General features: G+C 41.3%; 1 protein-coding gene across 5 annotated transcripts in view; it reads right to left on the reverse strand.

The window, feature by feature from the left end:
- Positions 1 to 20,948, reverse strand: part of Ctnna2 (catenin alpha 2) — a 1,018,271-nt gene that overhangs the window by 350,199 nt on the left and 647,124 nt on the right. Inside the window, exons 7-8 of one of the 5 annotated variants that reach the window (XM_052174027.1) lie at positions 19,457 to 19,482; positions 9,585 to 9,590 (exon numbers count right to left, since the gene is read on the reverse strand). The exons of 3 other annotated variants lie outside the window; for them this stretch is intronic. In XM_052174027.1, coding sequence (XP_052029987.1) covers positions 9,585 to 9,590; positions 19,457 to 19,482 — 32 coding nt within the window. The remainder of the gene's footprint in view (positions 1 to 9,584; positions 9,591 to 19,456; positions 19,483 to 20,948) is intronic. One more of the 5 variants, XM_052174026.1, reaches the window with a different exon arrangement.

Raw genomic sequence — 20,948 nt, forward strand, 5'->3', positions numbered from 1 at the left:
CTAAAGAAAGGTTAAGTGTCTTTCACGAACTCAAGAAACAACTCCTGGCTGCAGAGTCTCTGCCTCACTGTCAGCTTTAAGGTGGAGCTTACTCACCGATCAGACCAATGCCCATTTAGAAAGTGGGAGCTTCAACTCTGCTGCAGACCTCTGGGAAAAACGCTTGTGTGAGTGGTTGCAGGTTAAGTTCTGAAAGATTTGGGCAATCTCACCTATGTTGTAAAACCACCAGTATAAAGCAAACAGCAACAGGAAAACCCCACATCAGTGAATCTATACAAGGAGTTTTTAAGTTGTTCTGAGTGCTTCTGTGCTTGGAAACATGAAGTATATGGACGTGTATGGAGAGAAAATCTTACATTCAGAGTCCTTTCAGACCTGCTTGTATAAATTCTCCATCTGCCTATTTATGAATCTTTTCCAGTGACTCGTAAAACATAAACAAAGTGCCTTCTGAAGTCCTGGGAACTGTTCTAGCAAATTATAGACTCTGAGGATGGTTGTGGAAAGGCTCTATTTACAAATTTGGTTAGAAGTATGTGATTAGTGATTAAAGCAGGGACAGGCTTCTAGAACACAACCGTCCAGTTGTGGGTCTGATGCTAACTCCAAGCACATAGAGTTGGTGTCTACTTAGTGTGAGAGAAGAGCAGAAATGTTAGGAAAAATGTTTTTAATTGTTTTTGTCTTTTCATGACTGAATTTATGAGAATTTTAAAAATATGTTCTTCATATAAGACTGTTATCAGATATGTCATATGTAATTACTTTTGCTCATGATATGGGCTATCTTTTTATCTTCTCCTTGGGATTATTTCATCTGGAAAGCCTTCAGTACTGGTGAAGTCTGGCTTACATCTAGTTTTTCTTCTGTCAAGGACATGTGTACTTGTATTGTACTTGTATTATGTGCATGTATGCATGCGTGACAGGTATGTGGGAGTCAAAAGACAACATTCAGGAATTATTTTACCCCAGGGATTGAATTCAGGTTGAAAGGCTTCATGGTCAGCACTCTTACTTTTGATCCATCTCACAAGACCCTCTACAGCTTTTTTTATTTACCTCAGGACTACTCTATGAGTAGTAGCTTTTACACTTTAAAAAAAAAAAAAACATGCATTTTGCTTATTTGTCCTTGTGTGTGTTTCAAGGAAACTGAATGCTTCTATCATGCATTTGGAGGTCAAATGACAGCTTGGGATGCCTGTTCTCTTCTTCCAGCGTAAGGGTTGGAGGGGTCAATCTCATATCATGAGGCAGGTAGCAGAGAACTTTACCAGATGAGTAAAATGTGCTTTGAGTTAATTTTGAGTTTGTGCCTGGTTTGAGGTAGAATTACATAGCTCCATTAAAAATCATTCCATTAGGCTTTTCTATTACTGCTAAATTAAAAGTGTACCATTATAATAACCTGGTTTCCAAATTTTATATCTGGTAATTGGCAGGATCCACCCAGGAAAGCCAGTTCTAATCTCCAGAACAGTGTACATGCTAAACTCCAAATCTGAGGTCAGATAGAGCTTGTTGACATAGGTGTGGCGTGCTATGGGACTGTATGTTATCTGGACACACTTGTGGGTGTCATAGAGTAAAACTGGTAAGAGATCCACATTTCTCATGATCCAGTGACAAATCATGAAGACTGAGATAAATAGAACCATGAAAACCTTAAAAAAACAGAACCATTCTCAGGTTATATTTACAACAATCAAGATTTTTGTTTCTTAAGACCCATAAAATTGCACAAGGCATGCAGCCACATGGGACAAGAGAGAAAGTTACTGATTAACCATTAGTCCTAAGCACAGCCCACACAGACAGCTAACTCAAACCTCTTTGAGAGGCATTGCTAGAGAAAGGGGCTTTGCAGTCACAGGCTGGAATTCCCTAACTACAGGGCTGCTTTGCAGAATATAGTGATTTTCCATGTCCATAAAGACTCCAGCAAAGATGGGAGTAAATTGTATGGCACAGATTTAAAAAAAAAAAAAAACATGTGATTCAGAAGAAGTCGAAAAATACTTAATCACTTTTCCTTCAATTATTGGTGCACCTGGTGAAAAATTTGTAAGCAGGTGAACTAGCACTGCCAAGACACTTTATTAAAAAAGTGGTGATATTCCAGTGTACAAGGGATCCCCTGAATATTCGGCTTATAAAAAATATCAAGACAGAATGACTTTGAGCTACTTTGAACTGAACACCACCACCCTCGACGTTGCAGCACTTCCTACTTCATCTGATCCCCAGAGGTATAGATAGGTTTCATTGTTGGTGAAAGCTTATTTCTTTCCCTTTATTCCCCTGTCTCTAAGAGCACAGGTACCTCCTGCATGCGTAGGTCTATCCTACACATCTTCTCTATCACTAGGAGATCTTGTCAATGGGAGGCATTTATCAGTAGCAAACAACTAATTTTAAAAGCAAGTAAACATGTAATTATGTAACATTATATCTGGGTCAAAGGAAAATGCCCAAATCATCTTTGAAAGAAATTGATACTTTTCCTTTTACATTTATTTCGGTGAAGGTGCCTGTGCAGACACATGTCTGCAACTGGGTGAAGGCTAGAGAGACTATAATAACCTGGTTTCCAAATTTTGTATGTGGCAGTCCAAAGGACTTGCTGAAGTAAGGTCTTTCTTTTTACCACTTGTGTTCCAGGGATCAAAGTAAGATAATCAAGCTTGGTAGCAGGTATCGTGACCTGAGCCATCTCACCAGCTGGAAACTGCACCGGTTAATCTATATTGGAAGAGGTATCTGTATCCAGCTCTCACTGTAGAGTGGGGGGATTGCCCACAGCATTCATCGCACCTTCAGTGGAACGTATTTGCAGAGCAGTTTCACAATATTTTTCTTTTTCTCTTTTCCTGTGATTGTTTCTACAAAGATACTCTTTGCCCTTATCAAAGCTCATCTTCAAAAGAAAATTAAGAATCCCATCTACTGAAAACTTTGTCAGAGGTCTCATTAATCTTCATTCAAGTTCAGGGCTGTCACCTAGCCAATTGTTCCTCAAATTTTCTAAATTTTAGATTAGTTCACAGCCATAGTACCCTGAATACATCTGATCTCAACTAACTCAGAGTTTGTGGCTGAAAATATTTCACCCTTGGGAAAGAAGATTGATTATTGCATCTCATTTGGTAAGTATGCTACACACAAACTGCTGCACACATATATTCTATGATTAGCAGCGATGGCTTGCCTTTTGTGAATGTGAAAAAAAATGTGCTGTGTCGGCCTCCGTATTACCCGTGTACAAGTCTGTGGAGATCCATATGTTCAGCTACTGGCCAATAGTGAGAAAATGCCAGTCATTATGGCATTCCATTCTGAAGCACAATGAAGTCGACTCATCAGATACTCACTAAAAATAGTCAGCTCTGATTGTAATCAGAGAGAATGTGCATTTCTGTTTATCTTAATGCTCCATCTCATTTTCACTGTTTTTTTTTCTTATTTGTGGATCTCATGCGTTTAGATTCTGCCTATCCAAAGACTGCTGAGTCCCATCGTGCTGCTGCTCCTCTGAATCCTGACCAACAACTTAGCTCTCTCAAGTTGCTAGGCAAACCCACAAGGTTGGAGCCTACAGGATGCACTCACTTTCTTCTATGTGTTGATCTCTTGGAGGTTCTTAGAGGACTTTTGTCCTGGCTTTATTAGACAGGTCATCTTCTGCACCAGTCTGTATGGAAGGTCTCTAGAGTCTGCAAGTCAGAGCTCCCAAGGACAAAAGACAATACCTATGCTCTTCTTTCCTCATCCTTCAAAAATGTGTTGTCCTTTTATGTGTGTGAACATGTGTATAGTGTGTGTGCATGTTCAAATGTGTGCAGGTACACATGTGAGGGCGTGCATGCACTTGGACCCTCGTGGACCCATTGACATGTTAGGGACCAGAGGTGAGCATCAGGCACCTCACTCAGTTTATCTTTGCTTTATTTCCAGAGGCAGGGCTGTCATTTGAAGTCAGAGTTCATCAACCAGGCTAGTCTAACTAGACACCTTGCCCTAAGTAACCCCTTTCCTCCCACACAGAGGACCTAAACATTGGTCCTCATTCTTGTGCAGCAAACATTTTCCCCACACAGTCTTCTCCCCCTCTCTCTTCTTCCTCCTCCTCTTTTTTGAGGCAGACTTTCCTGTTGTTTATTCTGGCCTTGAATTCACTCCGTTGTAGATTCTGACCTGACATTGATAATTGTTCTCCATCCTCTTTCCACACATTGAAATTACCAGCACGACCAAGTACTACACTAGACCTGGATACGTGTGTGTTCCTAATGCAGGGTCAGTGCTGCATTATCAAGGGCCTTCACTCTTGGTTTCGTAACAGTTGACAACTGGGCAGAATCTAGACATCACCTGGGCCTCTGCACATGCTTCCGTGAGACTGCCTTGATTGCATTAACTGAGGTGCGATACTCAGCCGCACTGTTGGTAGCACCATTCTCTGGCAGGGATATACGAAGAGAAGGGACCTGAGTGGTAACCTACGTTTGTTTTTCTCGACTTCATAGTTTTAGGTATGACGTGAGCAGTGGCTTAAAGTTTGTTCTTTCTTTCTTTCTTTCTTTCTTTCTTTCTTTCTTTCTTTCTTTCTTTCTTTCTTTCTTTCTTTCTTTCTTTTTCCAGAAGGGATTATACCCTTAAACTGAGCCAGAACAAATCCTTTCTCCCTTAAGTTGCTTCAGTCAAACTATTTTATCACAGCTATAGGAAACTGAGCCATCCACCTAACCCAACAACTACTGTGTTCCTCTGGTGTGCCCACAGCCAGCCAGCAGCTTGATTTGATTTGCATAGCTCTCCCATTCCCCATTTTAGGCCATCTGCTTTGGCTGAAGGCCCAGCTATTTCTGAAATGTTCTGTTTCTTCTAAAAGGATTTTCTAGAGCTCCCACAGAAGTACTTCCAGCATATTCCCTCTTCGTAGTCTTTCAACCTTCCCTGCACTGCTTGAAGCACAAAATACTACTCTTATAATTTTGCTGCTGGAAAATGCTAGAAGGAAGCAATCAAGGGAGAAGACCTTTGACGACAATAGGCAAGCTGATGCCCTTGATTCTGACCAACGGTCCTTCGGCTGTTGGGTCAGTTATGTTACAGGAAGATATGTCACTAGGTCCTGATACGATTTATCTGTACCTTTTGACATGAAACCTTGACTGTTAAGTGGCTTTGAGATGCTCCCACTTGGTAGAGATTTTCCCATCATGCCTGGAGTCTGAACTGAACAGTCAGCAATCAGTTTCAAGCACCAAATATATCACAGCTGCTCATTTGCCAGTTCATTCGTGGTGCAACCAAGGGGATGGAGGTGAGAGAGGAGTGTGTATGTGTGTGTGTGTGTGTGTGTGTGTGTGTGTGTGTGTGAGAGAGAGAGAGAGAGAGAGAGAGAGAGAGAGAGGGAGAGAGGGAGAGGTGGGAGGGAGAGGGAGGGAGGGAGAAGAAGAGGGAGAAACAGAGAGAGAGGCAAAGACAGAGAGACAGAGACAGAGAGCGAGTGCTCATAAACCCTGCAGGATGTGTGGGAAGGCAGTGTAGAATATCATTCGTCAGCATCTGTCTCTCAAAACTGCTCTAGCTTTTTGGATTTGTTTCCATAGAAGCAAAGTGGCAAGGCAGATACAGCCAAATAGAGCAGTCCTATACAAGAGAGGAAAAAGTTTGTGAATTAGAAGAGTTTATCTTATGGTGTGTGTGTGTGTGTGTGTATCTATACATGTTTGTCTGTGCACCATGTGTGTGCCCTGTGTCCCAGGAGGCCAAAATAGAGAACATCACAGCCATTAGACCTAGAGTATCAGATGGTTTTGAGATGCCTTGTAAGGACTGAGGATTCAATATGGATCTGCTGGGAGAGAAGTCAGTGCTCTTAACCACCTAGTTATCTTTCCAGCCTTGGCTCACGATTTTGTTTGTAAAAGTCTACAACCCTCAAAGTCAGAGCTTCCCTAGTTATTTGGTTCTCTTCTGGGATGCAGAACATAGGGATAGAGCTGTGCTCAAGCACAGCTTCTGCAGGTACAGGTTGGGTAATGCTAAACCCCTCTGAAGTTCTGTAACCCTTTTATTTTCTTGAATATGCCTGTCCCTTAAACACATGAGTATATTGCCATGATTTTGTGTGTTGTTCTACCTTGAACTGAAAGGTGCATATAGAGTGACTTTCTTCAACTATTGGCGAACAGCACTTTATATGCTCTGCTTTTGAAAGTTATGCTTGCATTTACACAAGTGATTTCCCTAGAAAATGTTTTCTGAAGCTGCAAATATATCATCTACAGGAAATGAGTTTAAGGTGATTGTTTAAGTAAGATGTAACATGTTTTGAAACCTTTGAAGTAGAAAGTACTCTGAGTTTGTGAGACACAGAGGCATGCATCTATCAAAGCTCCTGCTCATCTCACTGTGTATATACTTTTATCTGTACAAAGACATAAATAAACATAAAACTCTGAATAATAACCTGTGTGTTGAAGTATTCAGGGGTGGAAGTACATTGATAGCTAAAAATTCCTGTTTTTAAGACTGTTTTTACATAGATGATAGGTATCTGATCAAGCAAATATAGGGAAATAATAATTATAAAATTTAAGTGCTGGCTTTTACAGTTGCAATGATCATGTCCCGTTAATCTTTTGTATGGCTTAAACATTCTATACCTTTCAGTGTGAGGGCCTCACTGGGTCATGAGAGCAGAGTCCTGATAAGAGGAATTCACATCCTTTAAATGGGACCACAGAGACTTTTCTGTGCCTCTTCTGCTGTAGGAGAGCATGGTGACAAGGTGTCATTGTTTACATGAAATGGAACTCAAAGGACATTGAATTGTCTGGCACCTTAATCTTGGACTAAGTAGCCTTCAGAATCGCAAGGGATAGATTTGCTTGCAAGTACCCAGCGGAATACATCTTGTTACAACATCCTAAATGGACTAACACACGTGTGTAGATCATCTCTTTTATAATTTCCTAACTTTTTCTGCATGCTCAAAAGTTGTTCATCAGTGGCCAGAGAGACCACTCAGTGGTTACAAGTGCTTGTTCTTCTTCCAAAAGATCAGAGTTCAGTTTCTGACACTCATGTCATACTCACAGCTGCCGAGAATCCAACTACAGAGAATCTGACACCCTCTACTGGCTTCCATTAGACACTGTGCATCCATTCCCACACCCCACCCTCACATTCTCATAACCAAAAATTGTTAAAAACAACAACAACAACAACACAACAAAAAGCTTTGTTTATCATCATGGACAAAAGAAGCTCTGCAGCTGGAATAGAGAGGTTTGAGTTCTGGTCTCAGTAAATCTAAAAATGGACATGCGAATCTAAAAACACAATCTAGGCTTTCTGGATCTCTGTAGTTATAACTGAAAATCTTGTATATGCTGTTTTATGTGTGGAAATCTATGATTTCTAATAAAAAGCTTGGAACAAAGAGTCAGAACTCTTGCATTCTTAGAAAAAATTGGATTGGAATTTTGTAGTCCAAAGGAAGAACTGAAAATCTAGCTATCCAACATTTTACCAGCTAGGAACTTTGATTGGGGCTTTCTGATGTTCTCCTGTCTCAGTACAAAACCAGAAACACAGTAGACAAGAATCACCTTTTCAAGTCATAGGTTGTAAGGATTGTCCTGAATAATTTGGGAGATAAATTAGACAGCTGTATGAAGTATTCTACTCTAATTATTTTTGATGTGATTATAGCATTGTATGATTAATAAAGCCCTGTATAACATTCTGCAAAAATGGTCAGACACCAAGGCAGGATGGTTTGGAGTCAGTCTGAAGGGTGGCCTTTCTTTTTACCATTTCCTTTTCATACCCCAACACATCTCCAATTCCCAGGGCACCATTGTGAGTTAAGTATGTGAATGGGGCTTGATTTCTTATCTTCTGTAGGGGAATGTCTGTGTGTGTGTGTGTGTGTGTGTGTGTGTGTATGTGTGTGTATCTTTACATATGTATGTAAGTGTGTACCTATTGAGACCAGAGGTTGTCCTGTTCAATCTCTCCTCCTAATTTTTGAGACAGAATTTATGATCATCTGAGCCGTACTAGTGGCCAGTGAGCCATCAGAATCTCACTATTTCCACCTCAGTCTACATTTTCTTCCAGTTCTGGGGTCACATGTGTGCACCATTATCCTGGCTTTTAGAAGGATGCTGAGTATCTCAACTCACATTTTCATATTTGCACACTAGGTACTTTACCCAATCTTCCCAGCCAAGGTTTCCCTTCTCATTAAAGATTCAGCCAGTCCTGGAGTTTGTAACACAATTTTATAAGATATGCAAATGCAAAGTTAGAGTGAATAGGCTTCTCCTATCATTTAAAGAGCCTGGCATAGATCTGTCAGGGGTAAACCCTTGGAATCCTGAAATGACTGAGCAGATGTCTAAGAACATCAGTTCCTGCAAAAGGAAGACCAGACCACCATGAACTGCACTAAAGAAAAAGATGATGTATGTAGCCTTTTCTTACAGACTACTAGTTGGGTCAATTCAATAGAACCATGTAAAGGTTCACCACGGTTTTCAATAAAGCATCAGAGTATTTCAGGTTCTATGACATATAGCCCTTGTTACAAGCAATTCAATCTGACATTATAATAAACAAGCAGCCACAGACAATATATATATGAATGTGTAGCTCCGTGAAGCTTGGTCCACACATACTGAAATGGAATTCCCTCCTGTTTTCACAAGTCGCAAAGTTTTATACTTCTTTTGGCATTTTTTAAAAAAAATACTGATAACTGTTATGAGCTTACAACCTCTGTGAATGCAAGCAGTTGCTGTATTTGGTTTCGGTTGCAGTCTACAGAACACTGCACCAGTACATGCTGTTTCTAGACAGGAGGATAGCCAAGCTTCTTAGTATACATATTCTCCATGAGAAGTATTAAAAACTCACCCTAAGCACTTCTCTTTTGTCTTTATCTCAAGAACAAGAAAAGAAACGCATAATCTCCCTAAACCCTATGTTAAAAATGACGTTGATTTCTTAAATGGTTTCTTTTTCTTCCACCTCTCTCTCTCTCTCTCTCTCTCTCTCTCTCCCTCTCCCTCTCTCCCTCTCCCTCTCCCTCTCCCTCTCTCTCTCTCTCTCTCTCTCCCTCTCCCTCTCTCCCTCTCCCTCTCCCTCTCTCTCTCTCTCTCTCTCTCTCTCTCTCTCTCTCTCTCTCTCTCTCTCTCCTCACTTTTTTTTTCCTTTCTCACTGGGCAAGTTTGTTCGCTTGCTAATAAATTTTGCTTTTACTGCCAGAAGCATTACAGGGCTTGACGTTTTTAGTGAGGGTGCTGAGATTTCTGCAGCTTTTGTTTATCGCTTGCCTTTTCTCCATCCTGGACAGCCTCAGACCTTCCTAAATGAAGGATTGATGCTAACACAGCATGACCCACACCTGGAAATCTATTAACAATTAACAGCCAGTAAAAACAGACAGCTCAAAGCTCCCAAGGCTGCCAGCTCCGTGGGAGGTAAGGGACAGTTCACAGTGCCAAGGAAGTACACATGAGTAATTAATCTAACGATTCCCAGACAAGGGCATGTAAAACTCTACACTGGCCACAAATATTGTTGGCTTAAACAAATATCATGGGTCTACGTGCATGGCAGGTTGCAAAGCCAAACTCAGACATGCAAATGAGGATAGTGGCTGCCTGTGCTGCCTGTCCTATTACAACACAGGACATGGAATCCTCACCAAAATGCAACTCATGTGTTTCTTCCTTCCAAAAGGACTTGAGGCCAGCAGAAACTCACTCCTGAGTGAAAATAACCCTGAAATCAAGAATAGTGTCTGCCAAAAGACACAGATTAAAAAATGAAGGAGTGGCTGGAGAGATGGCTCAGCAGTTTAAGAGTTGTTTTGCTGCTCTTGAGCAGAACAGGAATGTGATTCCTGCATCATATTAGGAAGTTCACAATCACCTGCAAGTCCTACACCAGTAAAATTGACCCTGTTTTCTGTCATTTGCACTCACACAGGAGCATACAAGGACACAGACACACACACACACACACACATTGAACACACCTAAATTAAGAAAAAAATAACTAAAAGAAGCTTCCACATGATATGTAGAGGACTTGGAGTCAGGTGCGTGAAGCCACTAATATATTTACTTTTAAAAATTTAGATGATGCACAGCTTAGCGCAGTTTCAGGAAAGATTTTGGAAGAGACCACTTTTTAGTGCTATAAATGTAATGTTGACTGAGAGGAAAAGAGGGAATCCTTGCACTATTCTCAAGCCAAGTCAGTGTGTCATGGGGTGAGGATGACTCTACATTTGCCATTTCTGATAACAAAGGGTTAAAGAGGAATATAATCCTATATCTGAACGGCAGCATAGGTGGTAAGTGGATGACTTATTAACCCAGGGTTATCACTTAGATGGTTTCCACCCCTTTTCCACCACAGAGAACATCCATAAGGATAACCAGAGGCTTCATTTCTTACCAAGGATCTGGAACTTCTGCAACTGATAACCAGTCCTCTCAGAGCCAGCCTGTTTTACCGATAGATCCAGCTCTGTGATCAGTTTCTCTGGAATGTTGTCATGAATTGAAACAGATGCCCAAAAATTCTAGACCTTGGTGCTGTGGCAATGGCTCGGTGGTAAGAGCAGCTGCTGTGCAGCCATGAGGATCTAAGTTCAGATATCCAGCCCCATAAGAAAAATCTGAATGTGGCTGTCCATGCCTCTAACTTCAGAACTGGAGATGAGGAGATGGGCAGGGATAGGAGGACCTCCAAGACTTGTTGGTCATCAGCCTAGCCAAAGACAGCAAACTCTAGGCTCTGTGAGAGACCCTTTCCCAAGGAATAGGGTGGGGATGATAGAGCATCCGCACACACACTCACCCGTCCACATGCCCAAACACAAATGTTCCAGAGACAACTGCTGCTTACTCCATTCGCCTCAGGGGCATTCGAAGGAGGTCTGACAAGCAAAGGGATGTTTGAAGACAAGATAGCTGATACAGATCCTGCTGCAGGAGCCTGTGTGGGCTGGCTAGGCCAGACTGGCTTGACAACGCATTCTTAATGTGCTGTGTGCCCCTCCCCCCACCATACTCTCTTCATTTGATTCACCTCAGTTGCCACAGACTCAGTCTTGGTAGATAAAAGGGCCTCCCTTCTTCGATGCACCATTCACTGGCCCGTGGAAATGGGCCATTTTCACAAACTGCTAATTCTGAAAGCCTTCAGTGGACAGAGCCAGGGGAAGGGAAAGAATATACAGTTTAAAGGCATGCTCTGAATTTGCTAATAGGCATCCACAGTCCTTTTGGAACTGAAATAGAATTTTTGATGAAGTACCTTGTGGCAAATTTGAAATATTAGCCTGGGGGCCCCAACAAGACATAATTCACTCCACTGGTGAGAACAAATCTCATTTCCACATCCATTCCTCTAAACTCATTACTGACCCAGGGGAAAATGCTAGCCTACAGCAAGTTTTAATAAAGACACTGGTGGGCCTGTTGCTATATTACTAAATGCAATCATAAGCAACAAGCCACTTGGTGACAATGGACCCCTGAACCAATGGAGTCCTAAGAAGGCAGCTTCTAGAAGGCTTAATAGTCCACTCAGAGCAGAATACCACATCTGAGAAAGATCCCATTATTTTATGCAATATTTGTTGAAAAAAAATATACAAACCCTGGCTCAAAGAGACTGTCAGATTACCTGTAAGTGAACTACTGAGAATAATTTACTACACATTCACTTTGGATTTTTTTTAAAGGTATAAAATACAGAGTCAGTATCATTAGTAAAATGAAACAAAAAAATAATAATGACTTAGAGGTCAGAAAGTTCTAGATTCAAATGTAAGATCTAGGATTAATTTTATTATCTCCTTTTCCATGTTATGTGCCTTACCTAAACATAGATCATCTATAGGAGTAGCCAATATGGTTACTGCCTTCTGCTATGTCCTCTAATGTCATGTTATATAATAATTCTCAACAAACACACATAATCAAAAAGGTGTGGTTCTTCTGGTATGTTATGAATGTAAAGATGGATAATATATATAAAACCTTTAGCATGTTTCTGGTATAAGATTGTTCCATTCATGTATGGAGTAAATGAATTCCTGGTATCTGCCCTGATCAAAGATTATACCATAGGATACGAATGTGTGGTTCTGTAGGACAACCTTGTCTAGGGAGATCAAGGACAGAATACAAGAAGGGAATGGCCAGGAGGGGACATAGTTCCTGCTCATTGTGCAAGCTGGTTTGTAGGAATGACTGCAAACCAATTGTAGCAGGTCTGCAACTGGGTGTTATCCAGTCCTCAGCCTTAAGAAGCACACTAGAAGTTTCCTCTGGATTTCTATTGAGTGCTTGAGCTGTTAGAGTCAAATAAAAAACCTGACACATGTGTCAAGAGGATGTACTGACTAGCTATTTGGAGGAAAGCCACATGTGCCCATAGAGGCAAGGCAATGCGTCCTGACTTGGTAAATGAGGGGTTTCTCCTAACTTCCCACAGCATCTGAACTGTCTCCCTCTTCAACCTGGCCATATTTTCCCTAATAGTCTCTGGCAGTAGGATGACTCTCCTACTGTCTTCTGAGATTTCCAGTGAAGAAGTCTGTCCACACATGAGGATTGTGATGAAGAGGGATTATGCACGCATATAAAAAGGGTGTAAGCTCCACTAGATAATATCAAACACCTGGCATGAAGCATCTTAAGGGAGGACTTTTACTGGCTCCAAATTTGAGGAAGCACTCACAGCCCAACAAGTTGGGGAAGCATGGTAGCAGGGACATTAACTAGCTGATCACATCATTTTTTGCAATCAGGAAGCCAAGCAAGGACAGGAAGTGGGTCAGTCTATCAGATCTCAAGGATTGTCCCCAGTGACTTACTTCCTCCAGCGAGGCTCCTCCTAAAAAGTCACAGCCTTCTAAAATAGTATCACCAGCTGGGGATGAAGTATTCAAATACACAAACCAATGGAGGACATTTCACATTTAAAGCCCTAACAAGAGGGGAGGAAGAGCTTCTGGGGCAGATGGTTGCCCACACTAAGCAAATGGAAAAAGAGATATCTTCAAGTTGAACAAGTAAGTAATCTTGGGCATATGTTGTAGCTAAAGTCGAAATAGGCATGCAAATGATACCCGGAGATGGAACAATTAGTGAATTAATTATGGCTGTGTTTAGAATCCTATTGTCAGTGCCAATTATTTATTGGGTTGAATTAAAATCCTTGTCATAGTTAATGATTGTCACTGAATGACAGCATATGTGGATTTCCACAAGTAGTTTAGTGGCTTCCAAGGACAGCTCACACCTTCATATGAAGAAGATAGTGATAATCACCAGTAACCACACACTCCCAGAAGCCAAATGGTCCCTTTATTTTCTAATAAGAAGGGTTACTGTTGCTTTTGTCATGTTTCAGGTCTGATCCTTTGCCCTTCTTTTGGCACATCAAACCAATATGTCTTCGTCTTTGAAGATGACATGTTATCTAGGATTGCCAGAAGAGGATATGTTAGAAAAAAACCTCCTTTCCTGCATATCCATAGATAATCAAACGTACTTTACAAAGGCCTCTCCTTCTGTGTCCTTATTGCCTTTCTCAAGACATCCTCACACAAGCAGGCACATCTAGGCAGTGACTTGGTTTGGAAATCTATAGACAAACAAATGCTGAGAAATTTGCTTCTCCATGATTGTTTATTTCTGCCATACGCATCTTTAGGAAAAAGGAGCACCATTTTTTTTTTTTCTGTTGATTTCTTTCAGTTGTCCTCAGGCTTGTACCCTGAGAATAGCCCAGTTTTAACTTGAACACTCTTGTAGGAGTGGCCAGAGAGCAGTGGCAGGCCTGGAGCTTAACCATACACCTGGAGTTTCTACAAAGCAAGGGAACAAAGGAGCCATATGGAGCCATTTTTTTTTTTTCCTCCTTGGCTGAAACACTGTGTAAATAGGAGAAGTGAAAGAGAAGAAATTGCAGGAAGAACCAAAACAGAACCATGGGGAAGTTCACTATTTGCTATTATTCTTGGAGACAGGCCACTGTCTACCTATAAACTGTGAGACACTAATCAGATCTGTCCTTCCAAATCCTCCTGAAAGACTAGACCTGAAGCAATCATGGTTCCCTTTTCCTTTTGAAGAAGATATCTTGTGTTTCTTTAAATGAAAAATTTCTGCAGCACATCTTATTTTAGAATCTCTAACTTTATCATCCAGTTTTCCTCAACTCATTTCCTTAAATTAGAGCTGTTGGCTAATTGTGTTTTGGGGTTTTTTTTTTTGTTTGTTTGTTTTGTTTTCTTGTTTTTTTTTTTTTTTCTTTCCTGGACCCATTTAGGTTGGCCTTGAAAGTCATATGCTAAAGGTGATGACTGAGTCAAGATCAAGAGCCTTGAGTCTCCACAATCCTCAGTAACACACAGATGAACTTCTGGAGGGGAGTTGGGGAGGGGCTGGGGAGGAAATCTTCAGAGTGGAGAAAGAGAAAATGAGAAGAAGACTAGAGTTGCCATCTGCTGGAGGAGGGTAAGAATGACATTTGACACTCCTTTCCGAGAGAAAAGAGCAACTCATTAGTCCAGGTTATAAATCTCCCTAAGCTGGGTATTGCAGTTAAGAGGTAACAATTAATGGAGATGTGCTTTTATTTCAGAATGGGAGTATAGGGATATGTAGATAGTATATGGGATGCAATAGCATCTCCTCTGCCTTTGTTTGAACCCTATTATAGTCTTTAAAGGGATGATAGTTATCACATTCTGCCCCTTCAAATGCCAACATGATCCTTCAATGTCTGTTTCATTTTTTAACCATCAGACTTTTGAAAATGTGGTTTCTTTTATAAGTATACCTAGTCAGAGCATGAAGGGTTTTCTTTCTGCTTACGTAACAACCAAATTAAAAAAAATGTAAGAAGTCCAGTTAGGCTCAATAGAAAGAGCAACGAGCTGGCAGTTGTAGGCATTCTCAATGGATAATCTCAATTTACCCACCGGTTCGAAGTGGCACCATAAGCCGATTGCTGTTACCCCTCTGGGTGTTGATATTTCAAAGCTGTAAAATTATATGTGCTACGGAGGATGGGCTGCAGAGTCTAAATCATCTCGAAGGTCTTTTTAGCTCTCCAATTCTGTGAATCTATAAGCGTTTCCAACTTATGTAGCACTTAGAACATGAATATTCAAGCTAAATTCTCATCATTGCTTACACAGAATTCAGCAAAACTGTGTCTAATGGCCTGATTAATCAGCCACTACCATCTTCTTTGCTGGCGAAGGGGGAAAAAGAGTTTTACCCTTCCTCATGTTGTAGAAAAAAAAAAAGCCCAGTTATTTAAATCTTACTTCTCTGATGTTGGTTTTTGTCACAGTTGCTGATATACCCTAACCCTTAGATCAGGAAAGAGGAGAAATGGATTTAAGAATCATGCCACAGCTGCCAGTGACCTCTAAGACAAGAAGATCTGAAGCTAAGAATTCCATCCACGCTGGAGTAGCCAGTACATGGCCAAATGCATGAGATAATTCAACTGGCAAATTCTGCTTTAACTGAAATGAACCCGTCTGTCTTTCTGAGGTTCTAAATCTTGCACATTCACTGTATCTAAGTCAGACACCCATTTGTTCATGCCTTCATTTGGAAATATGTAGAATGAATATATTTCATTGTTGCTGCTTGAGACAGGTTTTCACTACATAGCTCTGGCTCTCCTGGAACTTGCTGTATAGACCAGGTTGGCCTCATATTTACAGATACATCCACCTCTGCTGAAGTCGAGATTAAAGGTATACGCCATCATTCCTGGTTTAATGAATATATTTTCCGTGCTTGCTTTCATCCAGGTAGAATTGAACACCTGAGTTCTCCTGAAGTTTCAATTATGGTTGGAGATGAGGGAACCTATATACACAGAAAAACTATAGCCAGTAGCAACATGTGCCAGGACAGACCATTAACTCCTGGGTATTATTACAACCTAAAGCCTTCTGTAGACCGAGAGTTCAGAGCAAGTGATTCTGACCTGAAACTGAGGAAAGGAGATAGTATAGTAGGTACTTTTCTCATTGCATAAGCAGCCCAAAGAAGGAAGGGTTTCTTTTGGCTCAGAGAAAAAAAAAAGCCATGCATTGTGTTTGGGAGAGGCTGGGACTTGGGGCAACTGGTCACATTGTATCCACAGTATGGAGAGAGAGAAGGACCAGAGTGTTCAGCTTACTTTCTGTTTAGTCCAAGACCCGTCCTCTTCCCCCACCCCCTCCAGCATGGAAAGGATTTGTTCACACTTAAAGTGAACCTTCCTACCTCAATTAACCCAACCTAGAACCTGTCTAACAGATGCATCCAAAGATTTGTTTCCTAGGTGATGCTAAATCCCGGCAAGATGACTATGCAAAACTGAAGGAAGGCTATTGACAATGCAGATTGGTCCTGAAGCGGGAGGTCAAAGGGAGGGATGCTGGAAGAAAAGCACTGTTAGGGAGGGCTAACGGTGGCAAATGAGAGCCAAGGCTTGAGAGAGGCCCAGACCGGATACAGTTCCAAGCATTCTGCTAAACAGTTTCCTTGTCATGAAGATTTCTCTTCCCACTTCCGCATGTTTGCTTTTCCTTTTAACTTTTCCTTACTCCTGGGTGACCCATAACTATGTCCACACAAGGCTTTTTAGTAAATATCTGCTGTTTAGCTGGTTGAATAGGGCATGTGAGATCTTTACATGAGCTTATATTTTAAGTAAGGGCTTAAGCAGGTAGTCATAGTTCCTAAGACCCTAGCCCTTCACTTCAAATCCATGGAAAGGTCTAGGAAGGGCATTCCCTGAGGAAGCAGGAGAAAGCTCACATCCTGCTGTGGCACTGTCATCTGTTACAATGCCTCCTCCTCCACAGGAGCAGCCCATGAAGACTGGCAGGAGAACACTCATTGAGAACACAGCAATGGCCTACCTAGTGAGGCTCTGCTACTCTTGGTTGGTACACAGCACCTGGCTTTACTTGAAACTGGAAGAGGTAACTCTGGAATGTTTGTACTGTTTGTGTTACAAACACTATCTTCCTCTAATACAGTTCAAATAATAAGGGGGAATTAATTCAGACAGGTCATTTGGCATTTTTTTTCCCATTGATACAATTCCTCCCAACCCCAGCTTTCCTGTTTTTCTTCTGACTTGAGACTGATCTTTCATTACAGTTTCAAGTGAAGAACATACAATAAGGAGATTATTAAACATTATTAAAAGTGGAACATCACTCATGTTCACTCCGAGTTATCTGATTATTTCACATCCCTGAGATCCTATCACATTCATGTGTCCACGAAATTAGTAGTCAGTTGGGAATCCTCTTCCTCTTTCAACGGTACCCACAGTGGTGTGGGGATGGTCTAAGTATGACAAGAAGGAGCTGACAGGTGGCAGGGGTTATGCAACCCTGTTGATCTCCATGATGCTACTTGAATACTTAAATTCTCTCATACTGAAAGGAGAAAGCAGGAGAAAGGAATGGATCTGGAAGTGTGAGGGAAAGGGAGAAGGAGGGGGTTCAGGAGGTATGGTGAAAGAAAAGAGTTGAACTGAGATACTGTGAATGTTACCCCCAATGAAAACACACACACACACACACACACACACACACAAACACACACACACACACACACACACACACACACACACGCCACGCATGCACATTTATTAATCTTTGCGATAACACCCGTGTCTGGATATTCTATGTTCAGACAAGTACTCCAGGCCCTTCGTCAGATCTTCCAGAAGCAAGTTGAGGTCTAATGGTGTTAAAGCTCTCCAAGGGTAATAATATTCCGTGAGGTCAGATTACTGCACTGTTAAGCTGTGCATGAAGACGATCTGAATCTCGGTTCAGGGATTGTCTGTCAGCACTGACCCAACCCGATCCTCCTCAGGGCTTGGTACCTGCTGTGAGGTCCACTCTGCATTGTTGCTCTTATAGAGGACCCAAGTTCCTTCATAACACCCAATCCACTCACAATTGCTCATGACTGTGGCTCTTGAAGGATCTGATTCCACCTGTGTCTATGCACATAATTAAAAATGAAATAAATCTTAAAATAAGAATCAGAATTCTACTAAAACACCACATACTTCATCTACAGTGCTCAAATTACTGGCACTTTACAGCTGCTTGAAAAGGCAAGGGACTATAGGAGGAACACAGAAGAAGGGGAAAGTCTCCTCCTATGGCCAGGAATAAGGCTGGCCAGACTGCTCTCTTGTGCATTGCAGACCTACTCTCTCTTGAGCGTTGCAAGGTAGCTAAGACTGTTTTTGGAATTTGGCCCCTGGTTTGCAGGAGACTTCCTCTCACATGCTGGAGACTAGCAAAAGTGGCAGGCTTTTTGGAAAATGGACAAGACAACCCTGGCATCCATCTCCACAAATCTCCTTTTCTGATTGTCATGGTAACACAGGCAGGCAGGCCGGCAGGCAGGCAGGGAAGCAGGCAGGCAGGGCAGCCGCTGGGGGCTGCTTGTCTGAGCCCAGGCCAGGCTGCCACGTGGGTTCAGTGGTGCGTGGTCTCGAATTGCGGGAGCCTGTGGGCGACAGTCAGCCACCGTGGGGTGTACAGTTGCCCATGCCAGGGAATTAATGCTTCTGTGGATTCTATGTACGTGGGCTCGAACTCTGTGTTACTATGACAATGGCAATTGGGTCCTCCCTCAGAGAAGTGCCCTGTCACTCATATTCTGGAATGCACCCTTAGACCTATGCACGGCTCTGTTCTAAGGCCTCAAAGAATGAATGCTTAGGAATGCTTAATATTGGACATTTTATTGACAGTGACCTACACTGAGTCCTTTAGTAGCCTCACCTAGTAAGAACCTTGTCAAAGGACGGAAAAAAGGGAATTAAGCCTGCTTATCAGATGGTAATTTCTTCTCTAGAAAGAAAATAGAATTAAGAGGCTCTGTGAAATTCAGTTTATACTATAAAAGTCTTAGCTTCATTTTTAAAAATGCATCCACATTTTTTAACCTTCTAAGAGCATATTCTACCTACGCACAGTAATCAATTTCATTATAACCGTTTTCATATGTGCATGTAAAGTATCTTAGTCATATTCATGCCTCTTTACCTCTCATGTTCTTCCTTTTATGAGATAAGTTCACATGTATTTTAGGCTGATCTCGAACTCCCTATCTAAGCAAAGGTATCCATTAACCTTTATGTATGCTTTAAACTTTTTAAGCTTTAAAATGTTATTATTTGATGTATATTGGGCATTTGCCTTTATGTATCTTTGTGCACCACATGTATGGTACCTGAGGTGGGCAGAAGAGAGAACAGGTTAGATGCCATGGACCTGGGAACTACAGACAATTATATGAGCTCAGTCAAACCAGAGTCCTCTGAAAGAGCAGCAGCTGGTGCTCCTTACCACTGAGTCATCCTTCCAGCCTTGATATCCTCCTGCCCCCACCTAGAAAGCACTGGGATTCCATAGGTGTATCACTATACCTGGCTTATATAGTGCTGGGCAATAAACACAGTGTCTTGTATACTCTAAGCAAGCACTTCTCCACCAACTCGGAAGCAACACAGTCCCTCGCTTGCACACTTAAAACTGTTTCTTTTGTGCTGTTGCTTCCTATGAAAGGGGAATACCCATTATTCTCTAAAGACCATCCACTTTAAGAAGTAAAATGAAATATAGAACATCTTCAGAAATGCTATAGCTTTTCTTAGAATATAGATCAGCTCTCATGCCAGAGGTAACCTTGCAAAGCATGTTAGGAGAAATAAGGTATTGATTAAATACAGTCAGAGTAAAGACTAAGCTTACATTAGTATTTCCCACCACCGGAGATGCCACACTTCATCATTCGTCTGTGTGCATACACACAGTGGCAAAACCACGATTAACTTGGCTTAGAATAGAAAAATTTCTGATAGATTGTAAACACGGGTTCATCATATGCTTACAAAATGACTGATGCCACACCATTCCCTAGTTAATTTGCATGCACTGTAAGATGTCACTATACATCACAGAATCTGTTAGAATATGCTGCTTATAAAACAAATACTTGGGGCTGGAGAGATGTCGCAGCAGTTAAGGGAATAGACTGCTTTTGCAAAGGAACTGAGTTCAGTTCCCAGTACCCACACCAGGCATGCACAGTTCCTGTAACCTCAACCTTAGATGCATCCAACACCTCTACATGCACATGCACATGAGCGCACACACATGCACACAATGTACTTATAAATAAATAATAGAACTAAATATTAAACATTAAATAATATACTTAAGACACCTCAATGCTTTTTACAAGCTGATTTCATTTCTTGTTTTATACGATTTCCTTATCCTCTTTTCTTTGCCTTGGGAAAAGATTTGTTCCTGTCTCTCAGACTTAGCACGGACTTCGTGACCACCGGCCGTGCCTGGAGAGCCATATTAAGACTTTCCCTTATGAAATTCCTAAACTCTTTCCATTGATATCCAAATATTTTTGATCTTCTCTCAGGAGGCCTTTTACATTTAATTACTTACTTAGAAGATGATTATATGGTGTATACTATGAACTTTTCTTATTCCTTCTTCCTTTCTTTATTTTCTCTTTTTCTATTCTTTTCTTTCTTCTTTCTTTCTTTCTTTCTTTCTTTCTTTCTTTCTTTCTTTCTTTCTTTCTTTCTTTCTTTTTTTGAGTCAAGGTTTCTCTGTGTAGCTCTGACTGTCCTGGACCTCACCAGGCTGGTCTCAGACTCAGTGAGTTCCACCTGCCTCTGCCGCCTGAGTGCTGGAACTAAAGGCATAGGCCATCACCACATGACTTTATAGTGTTTGTTATTGTTGTTTGTAAATGTGGGCATGCCAGAGAAACTCACATTCTATACCAATGCTTCTAATTAGATATCTATGCAATCTA

This window comes from Apodemus sylvaticus, chromosome 2, assembly GCF_947179515.1.
Source record: "Apodemus sylvaticus chromosome 2, mApoSyl1.1, whole genome shotgun sequence".
Taxonomy (NCBI): domain Eukaryota; kingdom Metazoa; phylum Chordata; class Mammalia; order Rodentia; family Muridae; genus Apodemus; species Apodemus sylvaticus.